This window comes from Protopterus annectens, chromosome 1.part2, assembly GCF_019279795.1.
Source record: "Protopterus annectens isolate FY-2018-M chromosome 1.part2, PAN1.0, whole genome shotgun sequence".
NCBI lineage: Eukaryota > Metazoa > Chordata > Ceratodontiformes > Protopteridae > Protopterus > Protopterus annectens.
In genome coordinates, this window is record NC_056727.1 from 706,145,823 (window position 1) to 706,168,376 (window position 22,554).

At 40.0% G+C, this 22,554-nt stretch overlaps 1 protein-coding gene across 4 annotated transcripts in view; it reads right to left on the reverse strand.

Annotated features, from left to right (window-relative positions):
* The window catches only part of STRN (striatin), a 2,479,646-nt gene that overhangs the window by 732,727 nt on the left and 1,724,365 nt on the right, over window positions 1–22,554 (reverse strand). For all 4 annotated transcript variants that reach the window (XM_044058581.1, XM_044058573.1, XM_044058566.1 and 1 more), the window contains one exon: window positions 20,234–20,377. In XM_044058581.1, coding sequence (XP_043914516.1) covers window positions 20,234–20,377 — 144 coding nt within the window. The remainder of the gene's footprint in view (window positions 1–20,233; window positions 20,378–22,554) is intronic.

Consider the following 22,554-nt stretch of genomic DNA (forward strand, 5'->3'; position numbering starts at 1 on the left):
TAACTCACTTAGCTCACTCAATATGGATACTTCAAATCTGTTAAGGGGGCTTTCCTCTGATCAGGAAGACTTGGCAATTTTTGGTAATGGGATGGACCAAATATCAGAAAATGGGACCACACCAGTCAATAAAGAGGATACATGTGAAACACTTTCTGATATTTTAACTAAGCATATGAGATCGCTTAGAAACAATGTGTGGCATTACAATTTATTTAAAGCCTACATGGTTAAAGGTGTCACACCAAGAGGTTTGAGAATAAGAATGCAACCAATGGTGAATAATCCAGATGAGGCCCTTCTCCAACAATGGAGGGATGCTCAACACAAAGCTACAATGCAATTTGTAGAAATACTGATTGGGTTTCATGACAGGACAATAGATGCAGAAATTGCAGCCTTTACAAAAATAAATGAACAAATTAAGCAATATGAGGGGCAGTCTACATACATATCCTGTCTTAAAAAACTGAGTACAGAATTAACTAACTTAGAAACACAACTTAAAGACAAGAAAAAGAAAAAAAATTCCTTATAGAGGAGACAGATTATGAACAAAGGGACCCCTTTTCTAAAGATAGAGACAAACATGTCAGGTTTTCACAACATAGGAATTCTGCTAAAAGAAAGTGCCAGAGATCAATATTTAAGAAATCTGGAATATCAGATACAGCAGGGGAGGATTCTTCCTCTGGGTATGACAGATACATCAGCATCCACAGGCTCAGCAGCACAAAAGAGAAGGAATTCCAGTAACCCTTTGGAGTTGCACCAAAACAGGAGGAGAGGGGTAGAAAACACAGGAAACAGAGAATATGGAGGTACTTTTTCGGATGTTTGTGCAGAAACAATAAATGGGAATGCATTAAATATTTCATCCTACCCCCTCTCCTCCTTGGAAGAAAGTATTCTCAATAAAGGTTTATCATACATACCCGGTTCTTTTGTGTCAGAAGAATATTTTGCTAAAGATGTGGTTGAGTTTTGCAGAATTCTTAACTTGAAGATATTTTTTCAGGACAAAGAAACCACTGATGATTATGACCACTTTAGATACCATAAATCTACCTTTTCACCCCCAATGAATCACAATGTATTATTATCTCAAAAATCTACCCTTAGAGACCTTAATTTCAACTCTAGGAATAGTCAGGTTAAGAGCCAGTAATGTTACTAAGCAAGAGATGACTACAATTTCTAATTTAGCAGATAATCATGAGATAGTTATTTTGAGAGCCGATAAAGGAGGTGCTGTGGTGGTACAAAACTGGGAACAATATGATATGGAAGCCAACAAGCAATTGGCAGATAACGGGTGCTATGTGCAACTTGCATATAACCCTACTAAATTTTTTCAGAAACAGATGAGTTTCTTTCATTAGCTGTAGAAGAGGGAATCATTACTGAAAATACCAAGAAACAACTTAAGATTTTGGAGCCCAGTAATCAATATATATATATTTTCTACCAAAAATACATAAAAGCCTGTGTAACCCCCCCCCCCCCGGGAGACCGATACTATCTGGGAGAGGATCTATGACTGAGCCACTTTCCCAATATCTAACTAAACATTTAAAACCTTTACTTAAATGGGTGAGGGCTAGACTGAAAGATACTACGGAATTCTTACAGGTCATCTCTGAAATGCAACTAGAAGCTGAATGGTTACTCTGTACCTTAGATGTCAAACCCTATATACTAATATTCCACAATGGGCTGGCATTGAAGCACTAGAATACTGGTTATATAGGTCAGAGTTATACCCACCGGGGTTTAATACTCTTCTTCTTGGTCTGACTGAGCATGTACTAACTAAAAATGTCTTTTTCTATCATAACTCATGCTATCTACAGATTAAAGGTACAGCTATGGGTGCTTCTTTTGCCCCTATATATGCTGATATATTTATGGCATATATAGAGGAACAAATTATATACGACAGCTCCCATAACTTGTACATAGAACAGATAGACATTTGGAAAAGATATTTAGATGACTGCTGGATGGCATGGAGATCGGATGAGGGACATCTGGCAGAGTTCATTGAATATCTGAATTAAAACAAATGGGGGAATGAATTTACGGTGAACAATGACAAAGAAAGGATTACTTTCTTGGATGTGATGGTAACTAAAGCTTCAGATAATATACCTTGACAACAGAAGTATACTGTAAATTCCCTAAATATAATTCCCTTCTCCATGCCTCCAGCTATCATCCCCCACATATATGTAAAATTATTCCTAAATCTCAATATACGAGGGAGAAATGTATATGCTCAGAGGATGACTCATACTTGCATTTCAGAGATTACTTGACTAAATGATTTAAAGAAAGGGGCTATAAAACAAGTTACATTACACAAGTCAGAAATATGGTTAATGCAATGGATAGAAATGAACTCCTACAACATCAAACTAAGCAGGATAAAACTAAAGGCAAACTTAGGCTAGTGACAACTTATGGTAGAAATACTGGGGCACTAATTGATAGTGTGCAACGTAACTGGAACATCCTTAGGGTGGACAATAAACTCTCTGGAATACTGGGAGATGAATGTCAATTTTCCTTTAGAAATGGTACAAATTTGGCATCCTTCTTTAATCATTATAACGACGATATAAACCAAAAGATAGGTTACAAAGCACTATAGAGGGACAAGTTGCCAAAGGATGTTTTCCATGTGGTCACTGCACACAATGTTGGCGGGTACTACAAAGTTTTAGTAGTAAAAACACTAGTGCAGTATTTGATATCCCTTTTTTAGCGAAGTGCAGCTCAGACTGGGTTATTTATCTTACCATCTGCAAGTGCTCTGCTTTCTATGTAGGACAATATCAAGAGCAGTGAAATATAGAATATCAGAACACTTCAGTGAAATTAAGAATAAGAGAAACACAAATGCTCTGTTTAAACATGCTGAATCCCACAAAGCAGCATCCTTTCATTTTATCGTTGACAGAATTTTGGGAATGAATAAATCTGGATGGCACAAACTACCTAATGCAAAAGAAAAAAAATGGATTATTAAACTGGGAGGGCTTTTTGCCCCAGGACTAAATGAACACCTCTAACTGGTCTTCAGGCTTCTGACACAGTATATAAATGTTGGATTTTATTTGTACTTTTAAACTGATGAAGGCTTAGAGAAGTATAAGCCAAAACTGGTATGTTCATATTATATACGGATGCTTTGAATATATAAAATATATATTTCTACAGCTACCACTATCTGCTGGTCATTATTTCTTGGAGCAATTAGGTGGAGGTGACTGTAAGCCAGAGGCTCGTGGCTAATCTGCACAGGGGGTAAGACTGGGCCCCCCTCCCGTTTTGTTGATATACCCCATTACAGTGGTGGTGTCTGTTTTTATAAGGAGAACCCCTGGCCTGAGATGGGGTTTGAAAGATGTCAGAGCCTTTTTTACTGCCATCATTTCGTTCTTATTGATCTGCAAGTGAAATGAGAAGGATGCAAGATGCCATGTATGCCAGAGCTTGCAGGAACTTGAGGTGACTTCTGGAAGCCAGCTGGGTAAACTAGAGAGGCAGGAAGCTCTACTTTTCTGGGGATAGGAAGGCCATTTGGGATGCTGTGTCTAACACAGCTCCCAAGAAAATTATCTTCCTGATGGGGTTTTGCTTTGATGTCTTCTCGTTGATGGTGAACCTTAGGGAAGTTAGGAGTGATTTGACAAAGAGAAGGTCCTGGAACAGCTTTTCTTTGCACTCTGCCTGAATGAGGCAGTCGTCCAGGTAAGGGTAAATCTGTATACTTCTCTGTCTGCAGAATGCTATGGCCGGGGCCAAGCATTTGGTGAATACTCTGGGAGCAGTAGATAAGCCAAAGGGCAGCGCAGAGAACTGAAAGTGTTGTGAGCCTGCTCTGAAGTGCAGGAATTTCCTGCACGATTCCCTGATGGGGATGTGGAGGTAGGCATATTTTAGGTCCAGGGTCACTAGCCAGGCATTTGTTGTTAGCATAGGCAGCAGCTGCTGCAAGGTTAGCATTCTGAATCTAGAGACCACCAGGGAGGTGTTCAGAATGGATAGATCCAGGATGGGGCGCAAAGTGCCCTCTTTTCTGGGAACAAGGAATAGTCTGGAATAAAAGCCTTTGCCTGTTTGATATGAGGGGACAGGTTCTACTGCCCCCTGGAATATGAGAGTTTGGACCTGTTTCAATGTTTCTGTCCACTGATCTGGAGGTAAGTCTGGGTACCCTCTTGGAATTGGGAGTTCGCGGAAAGAAAACCTGTATCCCTGAAAAATGATGTTTAAGACCCATTGGTCCACTGTTACAGAAATCCAATTGTCTTTGAAGTGGGAGAAAGAGCCTTCCTCCTAGTTTTTGATGAGTGAAGGGAGGGCAGAGGGGGGGATGGGGAGTCATTGTGTTTGCCACAGAAGGTTGGCTTAGAACTCCCTGCCTTAGAGACGAAAGTGGTCCAATGTTTGCTTCTCTGCTGGCCCTGGGATAGGGGCCTGGATGGTCTGCCCCTGTGGGGCTTACCTTGGCCCTGTCTGCTAGGTGCAGAGAAGGCCCACTGCTTACAGGGAAAGTTCCTGCTGAATCTGGGAGGATGAACCTGAAAGAAATCTTTTACTGCTTGCATAGATTTTGCTTTGTTTTCCATCGTTTTAAGCACCTCTTCAGCTTTTTCCCCCAAACAAGCGCTCCTTACCTAGGGGTGCATCAATAAGTTTAGACTTGACATGATCAGGGAGAGGTTGTTCCTTTAGCCATGCATGTCTCCTAATAACAGATCCTGTCACTGTTGCCCTGCTAGAGGCTTCCAGGGTGTCATATCCACATTGTAATGAGTCTCCGGCCACTTGACAAGCAGAGTGCAGTAAATCTGCTAACTCTTGAATTGGCACAGCCAGGAAAGGTAGCAGTCTTCTGTTTTAATAGTTTCAAAGTGTGTTGCTGATACTTTAACTTATGGAACTGACAATTGGGTGCTCTGATAGCTAAGGTTGCAGAGCTGTATACTTTTTAACCCATCTGTCCAGAGCTCTGGAGTTCTTGTCAGAAGGAAGAGGATTCTTGGCAGAACCAGTCTTAGCTCCTTTAGGTCCCTGTGTAATGACCTCTGGGTCTGCAGCAGGATTTCTGTACAGGTATTTGTGAGAATCCGGTACTCTGTAGTACCTGTCAGGTTTACTGGGAGCAGGAGGGAGGGCATCAGGGACTAAGATGGATTCATGGAAAACATCATCCACCACTTCTAAAATAGGGGGGATAGCCAGGGGTCTGTGCTAGGGCAGGTCCAGAAACTCTGTCTTGGGAAGTCCTGAGATTCCCATTGGAAATGTTCCCTGAGGGAGTGAAGGGTTTCCCCAAAGGAAAGGTCCTCTGGAGGGAGGCAGAAGGGATGGATTCCTCCGCATCTGAATCCTCATAAGCAGTTAAAGGATGCTGTTCCTCTTCAAAAACAGAATAATCAGATTCCTCAGAATCCTGTTCTGTCATAATTTCTGGAGCAGGGGGGCTTTTCCTTTTAGAAGTTGTGGACTGACTACCCTGGATAAATGAAACGAGATCCTCCGCCATGTTAAGCATTCGTGCTTGGGGTGGTGTTGCAGTAGCAAGATGGTGGCTAGAAGCAGATTTCCTAGGTGTGGCCTGGCTTCTAGGCCTGAGAGAATCCACCGATCTGAGAGAAACGGTAGTCGAATGCAAAGACGTTTTTTGTCTAGATTCTGTAGTGCGAAAGGCCTCCTCGGAAGCCGGTGCCTGTGTTGTGGCTCCGTACCCAACTGAGACAGAGACAGCCAAAAGCTCAGAAGACTAAGAAGATTTCTGCGGCAAACTGGACTCCGAAAGGGTCTCGGCAGAGTCCTGCACAGATATCGAATCAGGCATCAGGGCTGCAAAAGCGCCTCACTGAATTCTGGAGAACTGATCTGCTTAATGGTAGCATCGTCGGAAGGCTTAGCCTTGTGTGGTCTGTCTCTATCTTTATCTCTCTGTTTTTTTCGGAATGTCCACAGATTGTTGGTTGACCGACGTCATATCGGAATGCGAAGACTAACAAGAAAATAACTGTCTACAAAAAGAGCTCTACGGCGAATGGTTCTCGCATTAAAGAAGGCACAGAACCGGCGATGGGGGACATTGTGATCTGGGCCTAAACAAGTGATGCAGTAAGAATGGAAGTCTTGGTGTGGGATCTGCTTTCCAAAGGTGAGACAACTGTTAACTTTTTCGGACATCAGTTAGTGCAAGAAAAAAGGATCCCCAACGGGGTACTTAGCTTTAGACGTTTTCAGCTGAAATTCAACTTCTGGTAGGGACTGACCAGCACTTGTGCAAACTGCTTCTTCTACGGGCTCCACGGCAAGACAGACTGGTGTAATGACGTCGGCTGCCTTGCTTTACAGCACTAATGACCTGATGTCAGACTACAAATGACTGCAGCCAGCGCAAAAAAACACTGACTCTGGTATTCGGGCTAGCCGAGGGCTGCCACATCAGGGATAACTCACAGCTGATGACTGCATCAGCGAAACATGAAGAACATTCTCAGTTAACGGGTTACTTTGTGCTTCTATTGCACACCCAGGACATTTAGTCAAATATTTACCATATGTAGGATTCTATAGCACTAGATCTTTATGCTCAGAGGATGATAAATTTCATTTGGTGGCTATAGTCATAGTAAATAGGTTAGTTAATTAAGGTTATACTCAATCTCCTCCGTTCCACCTGGCAGAAGGTGAACAGGGGATGAAAGTATATAAAAGATGACCATACAGTGGAAAAATTAATAAAGGTAGAGACAGACTGGAAGATGTATACTTTGTTACCAGATATTCCCCTTTTGTAGAAGGGGTGGGCACATATTCTTAAACACTGGTATATAGTCAAATCTGATAAGCTATATAGGGATATGAAGCCTAATATTTCATATAGGAATTCATTGAGCATTGCAAGTTGTGTAGTACATACAGGAATGAACTGTGAGGGTGTTTTGGAATGCAGGGGCTCCACAACTTATAAGTACATGGAAAAAATGGCACATATAGGATTAATAAGCTGTTTGTGGTCCCTGGGATATACATTTGCTACCAGAAGATGGTAATATATAGACTAGGCTGTCCTTGTAACACATTTTATATAGGAAAAACAGTGAGACAGGTAAGGGTGAGAATACAGGAGCATATAAAGGATATTAAAAGTAACTCACCCACTAGTCCAGTTGCATTACATTTTATGGAAAGGGATAAGAGTTATTCTAATTTGTTAAATTTTTTATTATGTATGTATTAAAAAATTTGGAGTTGTATTTAAATCCTTCTGACATTATATTGCAAAAATAAGCATGGTTTACTTTTACATATGATACATTACAATCAGGGGGACGTAATAATGAACTTCTCATGAAATATTTAATTTGATAGGGTTTTATGTAATTTAATATACTGTAAAGTTGGACATACTAGATGAATTTATGATAAGCATGCATTTTGAAACTTCCTGAAGTGGGAATAATAGCATTTTTATATCGCGGTGGTGCAGCGGTAGCATTGTTGCCTCACAGCAAGAGGTTCTCCCGTATGATTCACAGCTGGAGTGCGGGGAGTGCCTTGTGTGTAGTCTGCATGTCCTCACCACGGTTGGGTAGGCGTTCGAAAGACATGCGTAAATGGGCATGCCTTCGTTGAAGGCTGGATGTCGAGCTGGCACCTCGGCATTCGTGAAAATCTACTGCCAATCATTAGCGGCCCGGAGTTCCGCTGTGGCGACCCCAACCAGGAAAAGCCGAAAGACAAACAACAGTGTCTGTATATTTTGTAGTTACTGGGGTCTTTGCCTCTAAGAACTTTAGAATTGTAAATGGATAATTGAACAATGGATTAATGAATTGGTTTTGGTATACATTTGTTTGAGCATCTTACAACATTTTTAAACCTAGAAGATGTAAGCTGAGGTGCTAGTTCAGTGTTTTATGGCTCCTTGTCTTTATGTAATAAAATTTGCTTCTAAGTGCCAAAAGTGAGGCGTACTTTGCGGAACATTTGATATTTGGCACTATTTTCGACAAAGTGCATTGAAATTCGTTGTTTTTATATAATCCTCTGAAGGACCACTTATATTAAACACTGCATAATAACATTTTATCAAACTGCTTTGGCACGACTGTTGTATCCGTCCCAGGTCTATGCACTCCACCTGATGAATTAGTCAAGGCTACAGCAATGTGGTCCAATGAGTGACAGATTCTCTAAGGATTTTCTTCTTTTGTATTTTTTCAGTCTCTTTCCCAGGACATACACCTTTAATTGCCTTCTAAGGACCAATAACACTGTTTAATATATTAATTGCCAGTATTTTTTTGGCCTGCAAATTAAAACTGAACTGGAGAAAATGCAAGAGGAATGCAAGATCCCTGCTGTTCATGTCAAATTTAAAACCGCAGTGTGCTTTTTGTTTAATGTAGTAGAGACTGTGACTCTGGTCTCATTGCGGCCAAAAGCAAGGAAACAACTACGGTTCAGATGCTAGCAAAGCCATAACAATTTTAAAAAGGTTGCAAGATCAAAGGGACTAATCTATAGAACAAGCAGGTCTAATACAGCTCCTTCTGGGAAGGGGGGGAGTAGACCATTCCCTGAGATCTTGCCCAAATGTACCACTATAGGTGAAGTAAGGGGTCATTTGTCCCTCCATCTGTCTGCATGGCTGGCCATCACATTGGACATGTGGATCCAGGTAATAATACAATAAAATCCACACACTGCGCAGTTCCTTTCCAACCCTACTCCCTTCTCCTACCAGACTTCCTTCTCCTTCAGAAAACGGTGACAAGAAAAGGTTTGTTAAAAGAACAATTCAGGATGTCCCATCAGCTCAGAACAGATGCAATTTTTGTCAGAGATACTTTTTAGCCCTCAAAAGGGAAAACACCTCAGAGGCTCATACCAAAGTCAGAGTGTCTTAACCAGTTCATATCAAAAGAATCCTTTGATATGGCCATACTGCACTCTATCCTTCCTGGTTTATCTGGAAACTGTGTGCTCCGTTTGGCTCTTCAGAATGCCTACCTACTCATTAAAATAACCAAGGAGTCTGGGAGGGACTTGTGCAAACCAGTGGAACTATGTAATTGTCCATTTTGGATGCTTCCATATGGCCTCACCTCAGTATCCAGTGTGCTCAGTAAATGCATGCTTGACATTGCAATGAAACAGAAGCTGCTGGTTGTTAAAGTGTTCTGTTATGCAGATAACTGTCTCCATGCCATTCAGTGAGACGTGATCTAATCACAGTTAGAGTCTCTATTCTTAGTATGTTCCAGTCCTCTGGAATTATACTGAACACTGAAATCCCAGATGGAGCTCCCTCACAAGCAAACATTCACTGAATGCATGGGCACTCTGTCCCATGCAGTCTTTCTTTCTTTTGTTCAAACAGGATCTTCTCTTTAGTATGTATTGAATCAACTCCTACATGTACAAGCAGCTCCTGCATGTCTGCCTGAAGGTTTGGTGCTTATGGCAATCTGAGATGTAAAGAGAGCACATCATTACTGATCTCATTAACCGTATCAAAAATCTTATTAGGCTCGTCCCACAACATCTTGGATTCATAAAAGGTAGATTATGCTTGCTAAATCTCATCAATTTCTTTGAGAAGGTTACTCAAGTGGTGGACAGTGGAAACACTGTTCATTTTGCTTATCTTGATAAAGCCAATGTGATCCATACCACATGAAGGAATTGCAAGAATAAGGTACTAGCCACAAACATTGATTCCTATGTGATAAGACAGATAGCCAACTTGCTTAAGGATAGAATGTTCACTGGCCATGTTACTAGATGCCTCTTGTAACAGAGAGAAAACAAGTAGTACTCTCTTGATTGGCATTTATTTCCCTGACCTCAAAACTAAAAGTAATGATTTCAGTTTAACCACATTTACTGGACTGCAATCTGGGTGTAACTGTCAAAATTCCTGAAGTCAGAGTGAGCCAACACTAGAAAATATCTGATGCATGGTAAGAGGGCTGAAACTAAACTCCACAAAATGTGGTATTATCCCTTTTGGGAAACAACAAATCACTACAGCATACAGTAATGATAGCACTCCATTTTTAAGTGAAACCACGGGGTTATTGTAGACAGGAAATCTTCCTCTATTTTGCAACTGATTTCCAAAGACATCTTTTCCAAATCGAAGGAAGTTATTGTTCCCCTATATTCAGCTTTGGTTAGACCCATTATAGAATAGAATGCACCCTTTGGCATGTTCCTCACTACAGCACATTAAAAAAGCGCCAGAGGATTCTAACCAAAAGGATCAATGGTCACAGAGAATCTTGGTTATCAGGAGAGACTGAAAGCCCTGCTTTTATAGTGTTTTATAGATTCCTAAGGACATGCCTGGGCCTTGCTTGCGATGGCCAGAGGGATCCTGTCATTCTTCACCTCCTTTTTCTCACTAAGTTGAGTAGTGCAGCTAACACCAGAACCAGAGATCTTAACCTATATATGAAATTAAGGAGGAATATGTTTATCAGCCTATGTCTCCCACTGCTCTGGAACAGAATTCCTCTGCAAGTCAACCAATGTGTCTATGTTCATTCAAACATACCTTGGATGACTGGATGGGTAACCCTTAAATTTACAATGGTATTTACAGGCCTTATCCTCCTTAAAAAAGGTAGTGATGAGTGAGGGTGGTATTTGGCAAGGTGCACATGGCCACTGGACCAACTTCTTTGTATAGCTTATGGTCCTATATAGTTCCCAGAGCCACATATGACATTAGAGTGTTGCAGTGCATTCTGAGGTTCAGTGGTACCAGTTTTCAGACACTAAATCTTAGTCATCAAAATTTTGCAAGTTTCTTTTGTGTCCCATCTCCTGATGTCTATTGACAGTCAGCTCCTCCTTCAACCATATGGGTAATTTATTCCCCCTTGACGGAGGGAGAAAGCATACACAGAGGCCATCATTTAGGCAGCCACCAGAAGATTTTCATTGTTTAACTCCAACACCTCAATGCATGCTTGGTAACTTCCTGCAGGGTTCAGCATGCAGTGGGCATCAGTAATTGCATAAATTTGTCTTCTGCAAAAGATGCAAATCCTCATGATGTCTATGCCCCCCCCCCCCCCCCCACCACCACCACCACCCTCCAGAAGCTAGTATTAGTGTGCAGTCTCCAGTTTATGGCAAGGATTCTACCAAGGGACCAGCCACCCCAGACACACACGCATCTTCCCAAGTAGATGAGCTGGCTTAGCTACATCACTGCTCCCTTCACTTTGCCAGTTCCAGCAGGCACCCAAGCTATGAATCAAACTCTGGTTAGCCAATTTAATGTCAAGAGTTTATCCCTGTACTCTAATGGAGTTGGCTGCAATACTCACTTAAAATGGTGGGATAAGACTGCAAATTTTACTCTTGGCAGACCTTTTAATCCTTATCCCAGTTGTAGTTATCAGCATGGATACTTTGGCCCTAGTATGGAGGAAGCACTGTCAGGGGCTGATAGTCCATGATGTATTATCACAAACAGGATCCACAACACCACACTGACTGTCACTCTTCACACTGCAGCCATTTCAAGACTTCCTTCCCCTGGATGCAACTGCCATACACACTGACAACATGAAAGCGGTCTGGTATGTCAACAAGCAGAGAATATCCCACTTCTACCCCCTTTAAGTAACTGTGAAGGTAAGAGAATGGGTTATGACCACCATCCACCTTCTGATGGTCAACCATATCCTGAGAGAAACCAGTTCTTTAGCACACAGTCTCAGTCATGAACTGCTGATTCCTCACAAGTAGTCTTTCCGCCTGTGTGTTGCATGGAAACCTTTCATTCACTGGGGAAAGCCTTGCTGTAACCTGTCTGCATCCTAAACCAAACCCAAATATAGGAATGTCTTTTCCTTTATGCACCAGGATTCATTTTATGCTTGCCACTCCCCACATTTATCCAGAAAATTAAGCTAAGAAAGGTCAAGCCCTCTTAAAGGGGGTCAGTGACCATGTTTTAGCACCTTGTAGATTAGACTACTTAGAAGATAAATGGACTCATGGAGCACTGACTTCCATATGGAATGTTCTAGCAAAATGCAATACTGCAAATGGCGCTAAACTAACAGAATGAATCTGCAGATTTTATTCTCAGTACTCTGTATTCTGTGAGCTGAATGTATAACAAAAAAAGGCAGGCCATATTCAAGTTTGGAAATTAAAATGTTTTTAGCAATGGCCCTGCGAGCAATGAGTGAAAGGAGGTGACTGATTTTGTAACACAGAGCAAAGATTTTATTAGTTTCAAAATCTGTGTGTGGTAAAGGAAAGGGGTAAGGTCTATTATTAGGCCTGGGTACTTCTGTTAGGTGACGTTATGTACTATTTGTTAAGAGAACAGGAAAATAATGGGTAATTTCTTGGCTCAGGCAAACAGCATGACATTGTTTTTTAGGGTTTAATTAGTAGTTTAACAGTGGACCAGGTGGATAACTGAAAGAAACTGCCCTATAACTCGGTTTGCCTGTCAGACTGGTTAGTACTGGATTGCAGGATTAGCATATCATCTGCATACATTACAAATTTAACACTCGGTAATATTAGAGAGAGAGAACATTAACACCACCAGAAGAGAAAAGGAACTAGCACAAACCCTTGAGGCACACCTGTATTAAGTTTACCAGCAGTAAAGGATGACACATTGCTATGAACTTGGAAGGTTCTGTCTTTTGGAAATCTGCAAAACCAGCAAATAGTGTTGTATCCAAAGCTGAGAATTTTTAATTTGTGAAGTGAGGTATGGTTAACGATTTCGAAAGCCCTTATTGTCAACAGAGACCATCAGTAATAAGTCTCTTATTCAGGCTGCAATAAATGGTATCTGGCCATTACCAGGGCAGTAAACACACTGAAGGCATTGGGGAAAGACCAGGTGAGCATCACATAACAGGCCATACAGCTGTTACTGTGCTTCAATAGTTGTTTTTATAAAAGATTTTCAAATATTTTGGGCACATGACAAAGAAAATATCCTTCAGCCCATTAGGGGAAGTGACTTTAGACAGAGGGATTATAACTGCTTGAATGCTACTGCAACAGTGCCTGAGGTGTGAAAGAGAGACTAAAGATATGAGTAAGTAGTTTAGTGACTTTCTTTTTAAACTGCAAGCCTTAGGAAAGTGAGGTGAAGACTGCTGGATTTAGATCACAAAACTTAAGTTTGGGAAGAAAAGACTTAATTTTACTGAAATTTAAGAGGTGAAAGGTTGCTGCATAAGATGCTGCAGGAGTAAATTATTGGAAAAGCTTTAGTTAAGTCAGTTATAGTGGACTGCAAAAAGTGAGCACAATCATTAGCAAAGGTGGAATGATCCAGTGTTATTGCTTCATTCTTGGTAGCTTAAAGTTATTTAATGTCCCTCTTGTGTTTTTTTTCTAAACCTGAGTGGATCTAGACCAGTTTGCTTCCTGTTTCTGTCTAAGATACTAGGATTTTGCAGTATTTTTTGCAATTCTTTTGTTTCTTGACAAACTCAGAAAAGTCTGGTGTAGCTCAATATTGTTGGGGTTCCATGTCCAGTTCTTCCAGGCTAAATCTCGGACTAATTTTGTTTTTAAGGGGGTACGTAAAGTATACTCTGAATTGTGGCCATATTATAAAAAGATAACATCATTAATTATCATTCACCAGTATGGTTCCTTGCCGACAGTGCAACACTGATATCAATAAATGCTAATGAGTTGCCTACAGGAATATGCATCTCATTTGGTACACATTTGTGAAATATTTCACTCTGCATACAGACCTTATGGGTGCTAAACTACATCCTCAGTGTCTCTATCTTACTTACCATCCACATGTACAACTTAGTGTTAGAAGTGAAGAGAAATTATCTCCCGGAGCGGCAGGAAAAAATAAATTTTTTCGGGTCTGTAGTTATTTTCAAGTGTTTATATTTTGGAGTATGAAGTAACATTCTCAGCAGGAAAACCTTCCAACAATAGTAACAAGGAAGTTGTAGGTTGCGTGTCAGTTTATAAAAAAAAAAAAATAAATAAAATTTTATGTCAGGATCCATAAAATCAGTTTATTCCTCACCGACAGGATTAGTCAAGAAGTTTGAATAAGTACAAAATGTTGCCGGGGAAGAAGCCTTAAAGGTACTTACCCCCCACCCCCAATTATGTACATTACTGGGGTACTGTCTTCTGCAATTATCGGCAATGTCTCTACCACCCAGACCATACTGAACATTCTCAGTGGAAGGACTCCAACTTTTCACTGATATTTATATGCAGTTTGCTTTCCCGTGGACTTCAGCTGCCCTGCTTCTTTAGGTCTAGGGTGTGGGCTTCTGCAAAACTGATCTGATGCATCTGTGTCAGGGTCCTTGTTTCTCTGGATTTGTTTTATTCACCAGTCAAGTTCCTTTCTGACACTAGGTAACACTGATGTGGCTGTTTCCAAAAGTCCATATTGCTGATCCCCAGTGTTTCCTAGGAAAAATTGCAACTTCATGTGCAATCTAGTAAGGGGTACCCATTAATACGATATAAATCATGAGGCCTAAAATGACAAGGACCAGTCTAGCAAGCTATCTGGCTTTTTCTTCCCTGTTGTGCCAAACTCCACCCTTTCCAATGGGGGAGAGGCCAGAAAAATGTGCTGTAGATCCCACCAAAACTCTGAAAAGTACATGCCAAAGAACAGCTCTGTGCCACCTTCCAGTACACAGTGCATGAAATAAGTATTCTAACTCCCTTGTTCAGCCATGTATAGCACAGCTTTCTGCTAGAGTGAAAAGAAAATATAATGCATTAAGACGGGCATTGCTTACCATTCTAATGTACTTTATGTTGTTACCATATTAATAGTAAAATAAGTAGACATTCTGGCTTTTCAAATGCAGCAATGAGTACAAAATCAACAGCACATTTCAACTGCTTACTGCAGAAGACAGTACGTTACATCACCACATGACAAAGGCGGATCCATCACTTTCAAAAAAGACTGCAGTCTTACCAACAATCAAAATGTTGCACACACATTACTAATGCAGAAGTGCTAATTCCTTAACCTCTTCATTTTACCCTGAGGAGGGAAAAAAAAAAAAAAAAAAAAAAAAGAAACCACTCTACACAAGGTTTCACTGTGCATTATATGGGATGCAACAAAATGTATGAGGTTTCTGATACAGCCCTACCAGACCCCACAAGCATTAAGGAAAAATAGGGACATTCTGAGAAATCCATGAACAGGACAGAGCTATGCATTCCCATCTGACATTACTGCGTCAGTAACATAAAATTAAAAGAAGACTCCAAGGCTACTCCCTTCCCTCTCAAAACTGCCTACCTTTATAAAGTTCAATTATTTGGAAAGCCTCAGTCAGCTTTACGCATCTTTCCTGACTCTTGACTGCTTTAGTAGTGTCACAGTGTTTGATGCTCAGCACTGGCTGATGACATAACAGGCAAAGAGGATTTAAGGGGACCAGTTACTTTGTGGCACCCCTCACTATTTTGAGATACAAATCAGGATTTTCCAGAAAGACAGAGTTCAGAGGTAGGTGTATGACAGCAACAGCACACTCCATGGCTATATGAAATTGGGTATAAAAAAGAAATGGAAGTCGTCCAAGCACTAAGCTATGCCTATTTTTTTTAGATCAAATTCAAAAACTACTGTGTAACATAACTTATGCCTTATTACATTATAATTTACTATTCTGTTTTTCACTTGTTTCTCACTCACTGTACACAATTTTTTGCTCTAGCAACCTAACTTGTGATTTTATATTGCACTGTTACTTTTGCCCTTGTTGTATACTCCAGGCAATGGACTGGTCCACTGGGATTAATCTACTACTCCAGTTAAACTTAAATACAGATAAAATGTTCATTAACTTTTGGGGAAAAAAATTAAGAGACGGGCGAGAGACATGGGTTATCAATGTATCTTTCCATAAGCTCCAAAATAATTATTTTTATATAGGGAAAATGAATGGCTTTACATGTACAATTGGAGCTCTGCCTTCCTGGTTTGATTACTATTTATAAAAGGAATAGCTTATTAGAAGGATAAAAAATGCAATGTGGGAATATGAAAAATGTTCCTGGCTTGAGTGAAATTTCAGCAGCAAAGCAAAATGGTGAAAGGAAATGTACACCAAATGGAGTTGTTCTGGCTTAAGATACATGAGGGGGTGGGGGCTCAGTACATGTAATTAGCTGGCAGAGACTATAAAGGAGAACTTGACTGATCACATTCAGGTGCCACTGCACAAACTAAAAAAAAGCAGCAGTATAAATCGTAGAAATCAAGTTAAGCTCACCAATTTTTTTATAACTGGAACATGAGAAGGCTTTGAAGGAAACAATTTGTACATTTCCAAGAAGGTGCTAAAAAATGGAGACAGAAGCAAACTTATTGGCAGTTTTATTCTTTACGTATCTGAAGCACCACAGTTAACCCAACCAAGATACAGTCCTTTTTAAGAAAGTACACAGAGCTGGTTTACAAGCCTGCTGAGGGTATCTGAATACACTGCATATTACGGTGACAGATTAAGACTCTGGGCAAAAGGAACCGTCTGCCTGTAGAAATTTCAAGACCTGTAATTGTGAGGAAAAGTACTACAATTTACAAAAAACTAGGAAATTAAAGGAGAACAGCAAATGCTTACAATCGCTGTTCTCATAGGATCATAGTGACTACTAGCATAATGACCCAAAAGGGCCATTTTAGACATAGCCCGAGCTCCCCAAATGTGACGGACTGGTTTGGATCCCACAGGTTTTGTCTAGGATATATATAAATTGGAGGCAGGTGGCACAGCATTTACAAGCTCCCTCTTTGTAATAGGAACATACCTGCCACCAGGGTAGGGATAAATGTATGACTTCCTGTCCACTGATCTAGCCAGCACTTCAGTAAGTGAAGCAGAGGTTTATAATGTGCCTTGTACAGTAGAAACTAATACAATTAGCTAAACCCTCGTTTCTTCCTACAAAAGGAGATAAACAGCTGAGATATTCTGACTTCCAAGACTCTGTCTAAATAATACATTAACTGTCTATGCATGAACAAGGAATGAAGTATTCCTCTCCATGTTCCCTAGATTACAGAAGAAAACAGACGGCTTGATTTAAGGACACTTAATGAATGAAAGGTTAGTGTGCAGAGTAACGTTGTCATTGTGGGAATGCAAGAATGCCTCTCTGCATATCAAAATTGGTCTTGTTGAAGAAATGGCAATGAGGAAAGTGTTACTTCCAGGAATGGAATATGGGTGGCACCACTGCTTCCCATCTGGAAGGGAGGCAGAGTCATTTTATTTCCCCAGAACAATATTAAAGGTCCCGGACATAACTACTTGGCTTCCTGAGTGAGATAGAGAATGGCCTTCAGAAACTACCCGACTAGAGAATGAGATGGGGGGGGGGGGGTTGGGGCTTTGTTGGGTTAAGATGACTGAAGTAGGTGAAGGACGCACCATTAGAATATACTAAAAAACTAGTTGTGCATCTGCTTACTTTGGTCCCTGGTTCCTACTCTGGAAACAGAGGAACACCTTTTCCATTCAAGTTAGGTAAGATTTCCTGGTACTTTTCTTCCTAGCTTTTCTCATAATGTTAAACATATTCTCGGAATACATGTGGTCAAGAGGCATTAAATTCATATCCTCCAAGCAGTCAGTCTGAGTGTTTACATTTTTAGATACATCGACCCCTGAAAGACATCAGATGATTTTCAAATAGAGGCAGAAGTGTGGATTTTTCCTTCAACATCTCCACTGGAAGGATAATAAGCACTACCTTCACCAGGATCATTTCTGGTATCTCTTCGTGCATCTTCTGAACTATTCTGAGGATTAAGGGAATGAGAGGGAAGAAAAAGACATTGCCAACTCAAGCAGAAGACATCTGCTGCACAAGCCTGCATGTACATGCTCTTCAGCAGAATTTCTTTTGTCTGTTGCTACAAGGAACTAACACAAGTCTATCTCTGGTACAACCTCACCTGTTAGCTCCAAAAAGGTATATTCGTCTAGCATCCACTTGTGTGGATCTGCCGAGGTCCTGCTTAATTGATCTGCTATGGAGCTTTCTTGAGCTGGAATGCAGGTATCTCTCAGAAACATTTTGAATTAAATAGCTTCTGCCAAAAGCTGCATGGACAACCTGCAGAGTGCACAGGAGTAAGAAGCCCCCTGTTTATGTACCACATACCTGTAATGTTGACTGTTACCATATCAAGAACTTGGACCTCTATAAATTTTTGAATGCCCACATCACCAGAATGAACATCATCATTTCTTTTACATTTATATATTTCTTTTGCTCCCCTATCTCCAAATACCCTGAAGTTTGATGCCCACTGTGTAAGCCCCCCTCCCCCAGAAAAGAATTCAAGGTGTCTGTGGGTTAGAACCTGACTTATGGTTGGTTGTTTGAAAGACAAAAATAAATAACTGAAGAATGGCAAGCCAAGATATGCAGGGTTTAGTACTTTCGTCCTTTAATGAATAACAGAACTTCTTCAGAACACACACTAAAACAATACATCAAGTTGGTTTAAAAAAGTGTATTTAAAAGTCACATGATAAAGTATAACAAATCATGTTAAAGAATGGGATTTGTGAATGAAATGAACCACATGTTCCTTTCACCCAATAGGAATGAAAGTTTCTCGTGATTGAGGAAAAAAGAATAACTTAAGAGTAATTTGAATGTTATTTAAAAAAAATATATAAAATACTATCGTATGCTTTACAATCTCTTTTGTACCTTATAAATTTTAAGCATCACTTAAAATAAATAAAACACATGTAGAATGTTTGTGGTTTTAAAATAAATAAAACTACAGTTTCTGTGCCAGCAGAAAGCATTTTAAATTTATGTATGCATTAAGATCAGCTTTCTTACCTGCATTAAGCCAAATGTGCCCATTTGGCTTCTTTACATTCTAAAATGGTGTTATAATTCCCACTGAAGTTGCTCATGTTCACACTGTCAAGGACAAAAAAACTCAAGTTTCCTAAAATCTTGACATGCTAGAGAATGCTCATCTAAAAGTATTATTTACATCCCTTTTTTCGAATAGCTGATGCACGCTCATATATTCTTTTAGTCAGCTTTTCAATAGTTTTCCCAGTATAAAAACTGGGACATGTCGAACAGCACTCTATATAAACTATGCTGCAGGAGTTGCAATTGTATCTATCTCATGAGGTGATGGACTTATCAAGTGCCTCAATGAAAATACTAGAAGTGCTGCTGATAAAACAACAATATTTGCAATGACCACAATTGTAAGTAATATCAAACTCTTTCAACATTTTCAGCTGAACTTCATTTATTCACATAGCCTTACCAAACTGGAAAAGTCTGACTGATACACTGGCCACATATACAGAAATGGGAATGACTCCACCAGCTGCTTCTGGTACCTTTCACCCAAAGAACAGGGAGTTCCTCAAAATAGTCCTGCCACTTCCCAAAAATCTCAGGTGAGGTGGTAATTTTCCACTCTTGAGCAGCATTAGTATTTTAACCCCTACTGAGTTCCCTGGATGGCATGTCAAACCCTTCTTAGAAGACATCTGAAAGTCATTCTCTAGGGACTCACCAAAATCCTTTTCCACTCGGATCTTCGCTGCAGTGACTGTCACATTCTTAGCCATTGTGTATGTATCAGTCAAATTCTGGGACTCCTCAGCCAGCACTGCACGGAAAGCCTTTTTGTTTAACCTGATAGCTTCTGCACTACTGATTATCCACTGGGGTGAGGGTTCCAAAAATTACCATCATGCCATGCACTGACCACTATCTGGCCACAGGTCTTAGCCCCCTCCTCATCTACTACCATCTTGAATACAGATTTGGAATGTACAAGCCTTAAAAATACATAAACTAAATTTTGAAAAACTGATTCACCTGTAATCAATACTGAGGGAATTTGCGATAATACAGACTAAGGCAACCGCAGTCGCACACATCAGTACACAAAAGGCTGAAAGCAAACAGTTACTAGGCATAAAATATTTAAAATTTTGATCAGTGGTACCTGATACACAGTTTTTTCCTCCAGAATTACAAAAAGCTTGCAACTCTTCTGAATGCCTACTGGTCACTTTACAGAGCTACTACAGTTTATTATTCATTAAAGTACTTACACAAAAACACTGAGTTAAAATTAGACAAAGTGGCAAACAATGTGTTGTTAAGGACTCACCTTCATCTGTCCTGTTGAACTCGTGCTCACTTATTCGTGAACTGCTAGGCCTAGATGGTGGTGTTACTGAAGGCTGCAATGGCGGAAGGTCTTCTGCATCTCTCAGATTTGCCAGCATGTCTTGCAATTTTGACCTGTTTGGTCCTATGTCATGAAAATGAAAGTGATTCATAGTTTATAATCTGCATAGGTTTAAAAAAACATTATTCATGTCTTCTGGAAATGATAATATACACATGAACAAAACGTATTAAATATGGGAACCATGTACACCAAGAGATGAAAAAGTATCAACAGAACAGGCTGGAAAAAGAGCAGGGAATAGGATTATGAAAGGCTGCAAGCAGATCACACGCATATGCTCAGCACAAAGCAGTACAATTATTGATCTTAAGATGCTCTCTATTTTCACTCTTTCTGTAGCATTTAAGACATACCTGTATATATTACCTACACACTCCATTCGTGCACTATATACACTTGTACAGTGTTACAACGTGACCACAAGGAATTACAGTGCAAATATGCTACAGAGAAATCAAATTAAAAAATAACTAAGAATAAACAATGAAAACTAATCTGAAAAAGCATGGTTACAAAGCAAGCCTCTTTGTGGGTCAATACTTTTATTTAAATGCCATGACCCGTTCTCCAGGTTTAATAAATCTGGCATGACATATTCCAATGTACTTTTGGGATAGCAGAAAGATTTGAATGCATTGTATTTAGTTAAAAAAGCAACTAATGAGCATTAGGGTAGCATTAATTTTCAGTCAGTCATCCGTTCACTTTGCGTTACATTTTGCAAGTCTAAGCAATCGACTAAGCAAAAAGCTTGTAGTGAGTGAGCTGTCAAGTCACCAAGGCCATTTAACTCAGGAAGGCAGTGGTTAAACTTTAAAGGGAAAAATGAATAAATAAGGTCCATTACAAATTATGCCGTCTATGCTGCTATACACTGAGAATGCACCTCAGACTAGTTAATTTAAGCTGGACAATACGCAATAAGGAGAACTAGTTTCCTTAGACATGGAATTCTGGTCTCATTCTCTGCTGCAGGGCTTTGTACGTATTTTAGTACGAGTTTTCAGAGGAATCTCCAGCTTTCTTCCACATCTCAAGTATAGCAACTGGTTTAGTAACCACTGAACTAGCAATCATCTGAACTGCATGTGTCTGACTCATAAGAAGGACAGGTGTTTCAGTAAGGGCAGATTCTATGCCATACAGCTGTTGCTTGCTCAGATAAGCTCTGGCTCTGCCATAACTCTGAATAGGCAGAAAGTAGAAGGTGAAAAAAAGTCAAAGCAGCTTCAGTACAATTTAACTTGAGACTAGAAAGTACAAAAAAGAATTATCAAAACCTATTCTTTGCAAGGATAAAAGGAAACGGATACAGCTTAATTTTAACAGGATGCCGGGCAGAAGATCAAAGACACGTTGTTTACTATTAAGCACAGACTCTTTAGGATAGAACACTTTAAATAACTGTGATAGAAACAGTGGAAGGAAGAATCGCTGTTATAGTAAGGGTGCTTACTCTGTATCACACAATGATTCTACTAAATGCAAACTCAAAACATCTGTCCTGAAATCTCTCCATTTCACTTAACAGTCTATATAAGAAAGGGTCTTAAGTAATCAGATGACTTACTATTTGGTTACCATGCTGTACATATCTGTCACACTCCTCCCTTGTGTGGGGTTCAGCTCTGATCACCGGGTCATTATAGGCATGTGTTCCTATAGCTGTATATATTTTTCGCTTGGTAATCTGGTTTCCTTCAATACCACAAAAAGCATGCTATTGGGCTACACTGAATATTATTTTGTGTGTGAAATATATATGGGTCTACTCTGATTCACTGAATTTCAATTCGCCTTGAAAAAAATCAAAGAAAGCAGAAATCACTGAAAACTCATTTCACTGAATCACATTTCATTGAATGCAACTACTGTTGGGCAAATAAAACGTACGTACCCCTTTCCCCACTGTAGTGCGATCCTGAAGTTAGTATATACAGTTAAGGGGTATGGGGGGGGCGTAAGCCCCCCACCTACACAGCTTTTATATTTATAAATATCATTTCACTGAAAGATAAAAATAAAAAAAAAAAATAGGTGGAGGGCTGCGCCCCTACACCCCCCAATGAGGGGACTGAGCTCCACACCACAACACCCAATCTGGGGCACTGTGCACTCCACAACCCCCCCAACTATATATACTAACTCCCGGAACGTACTACTCTGGGGAAAATTACCTATACGTTTTAATTGCCCAACAGTACTTACATTCAGTGATTTGAACTTTGACACATATA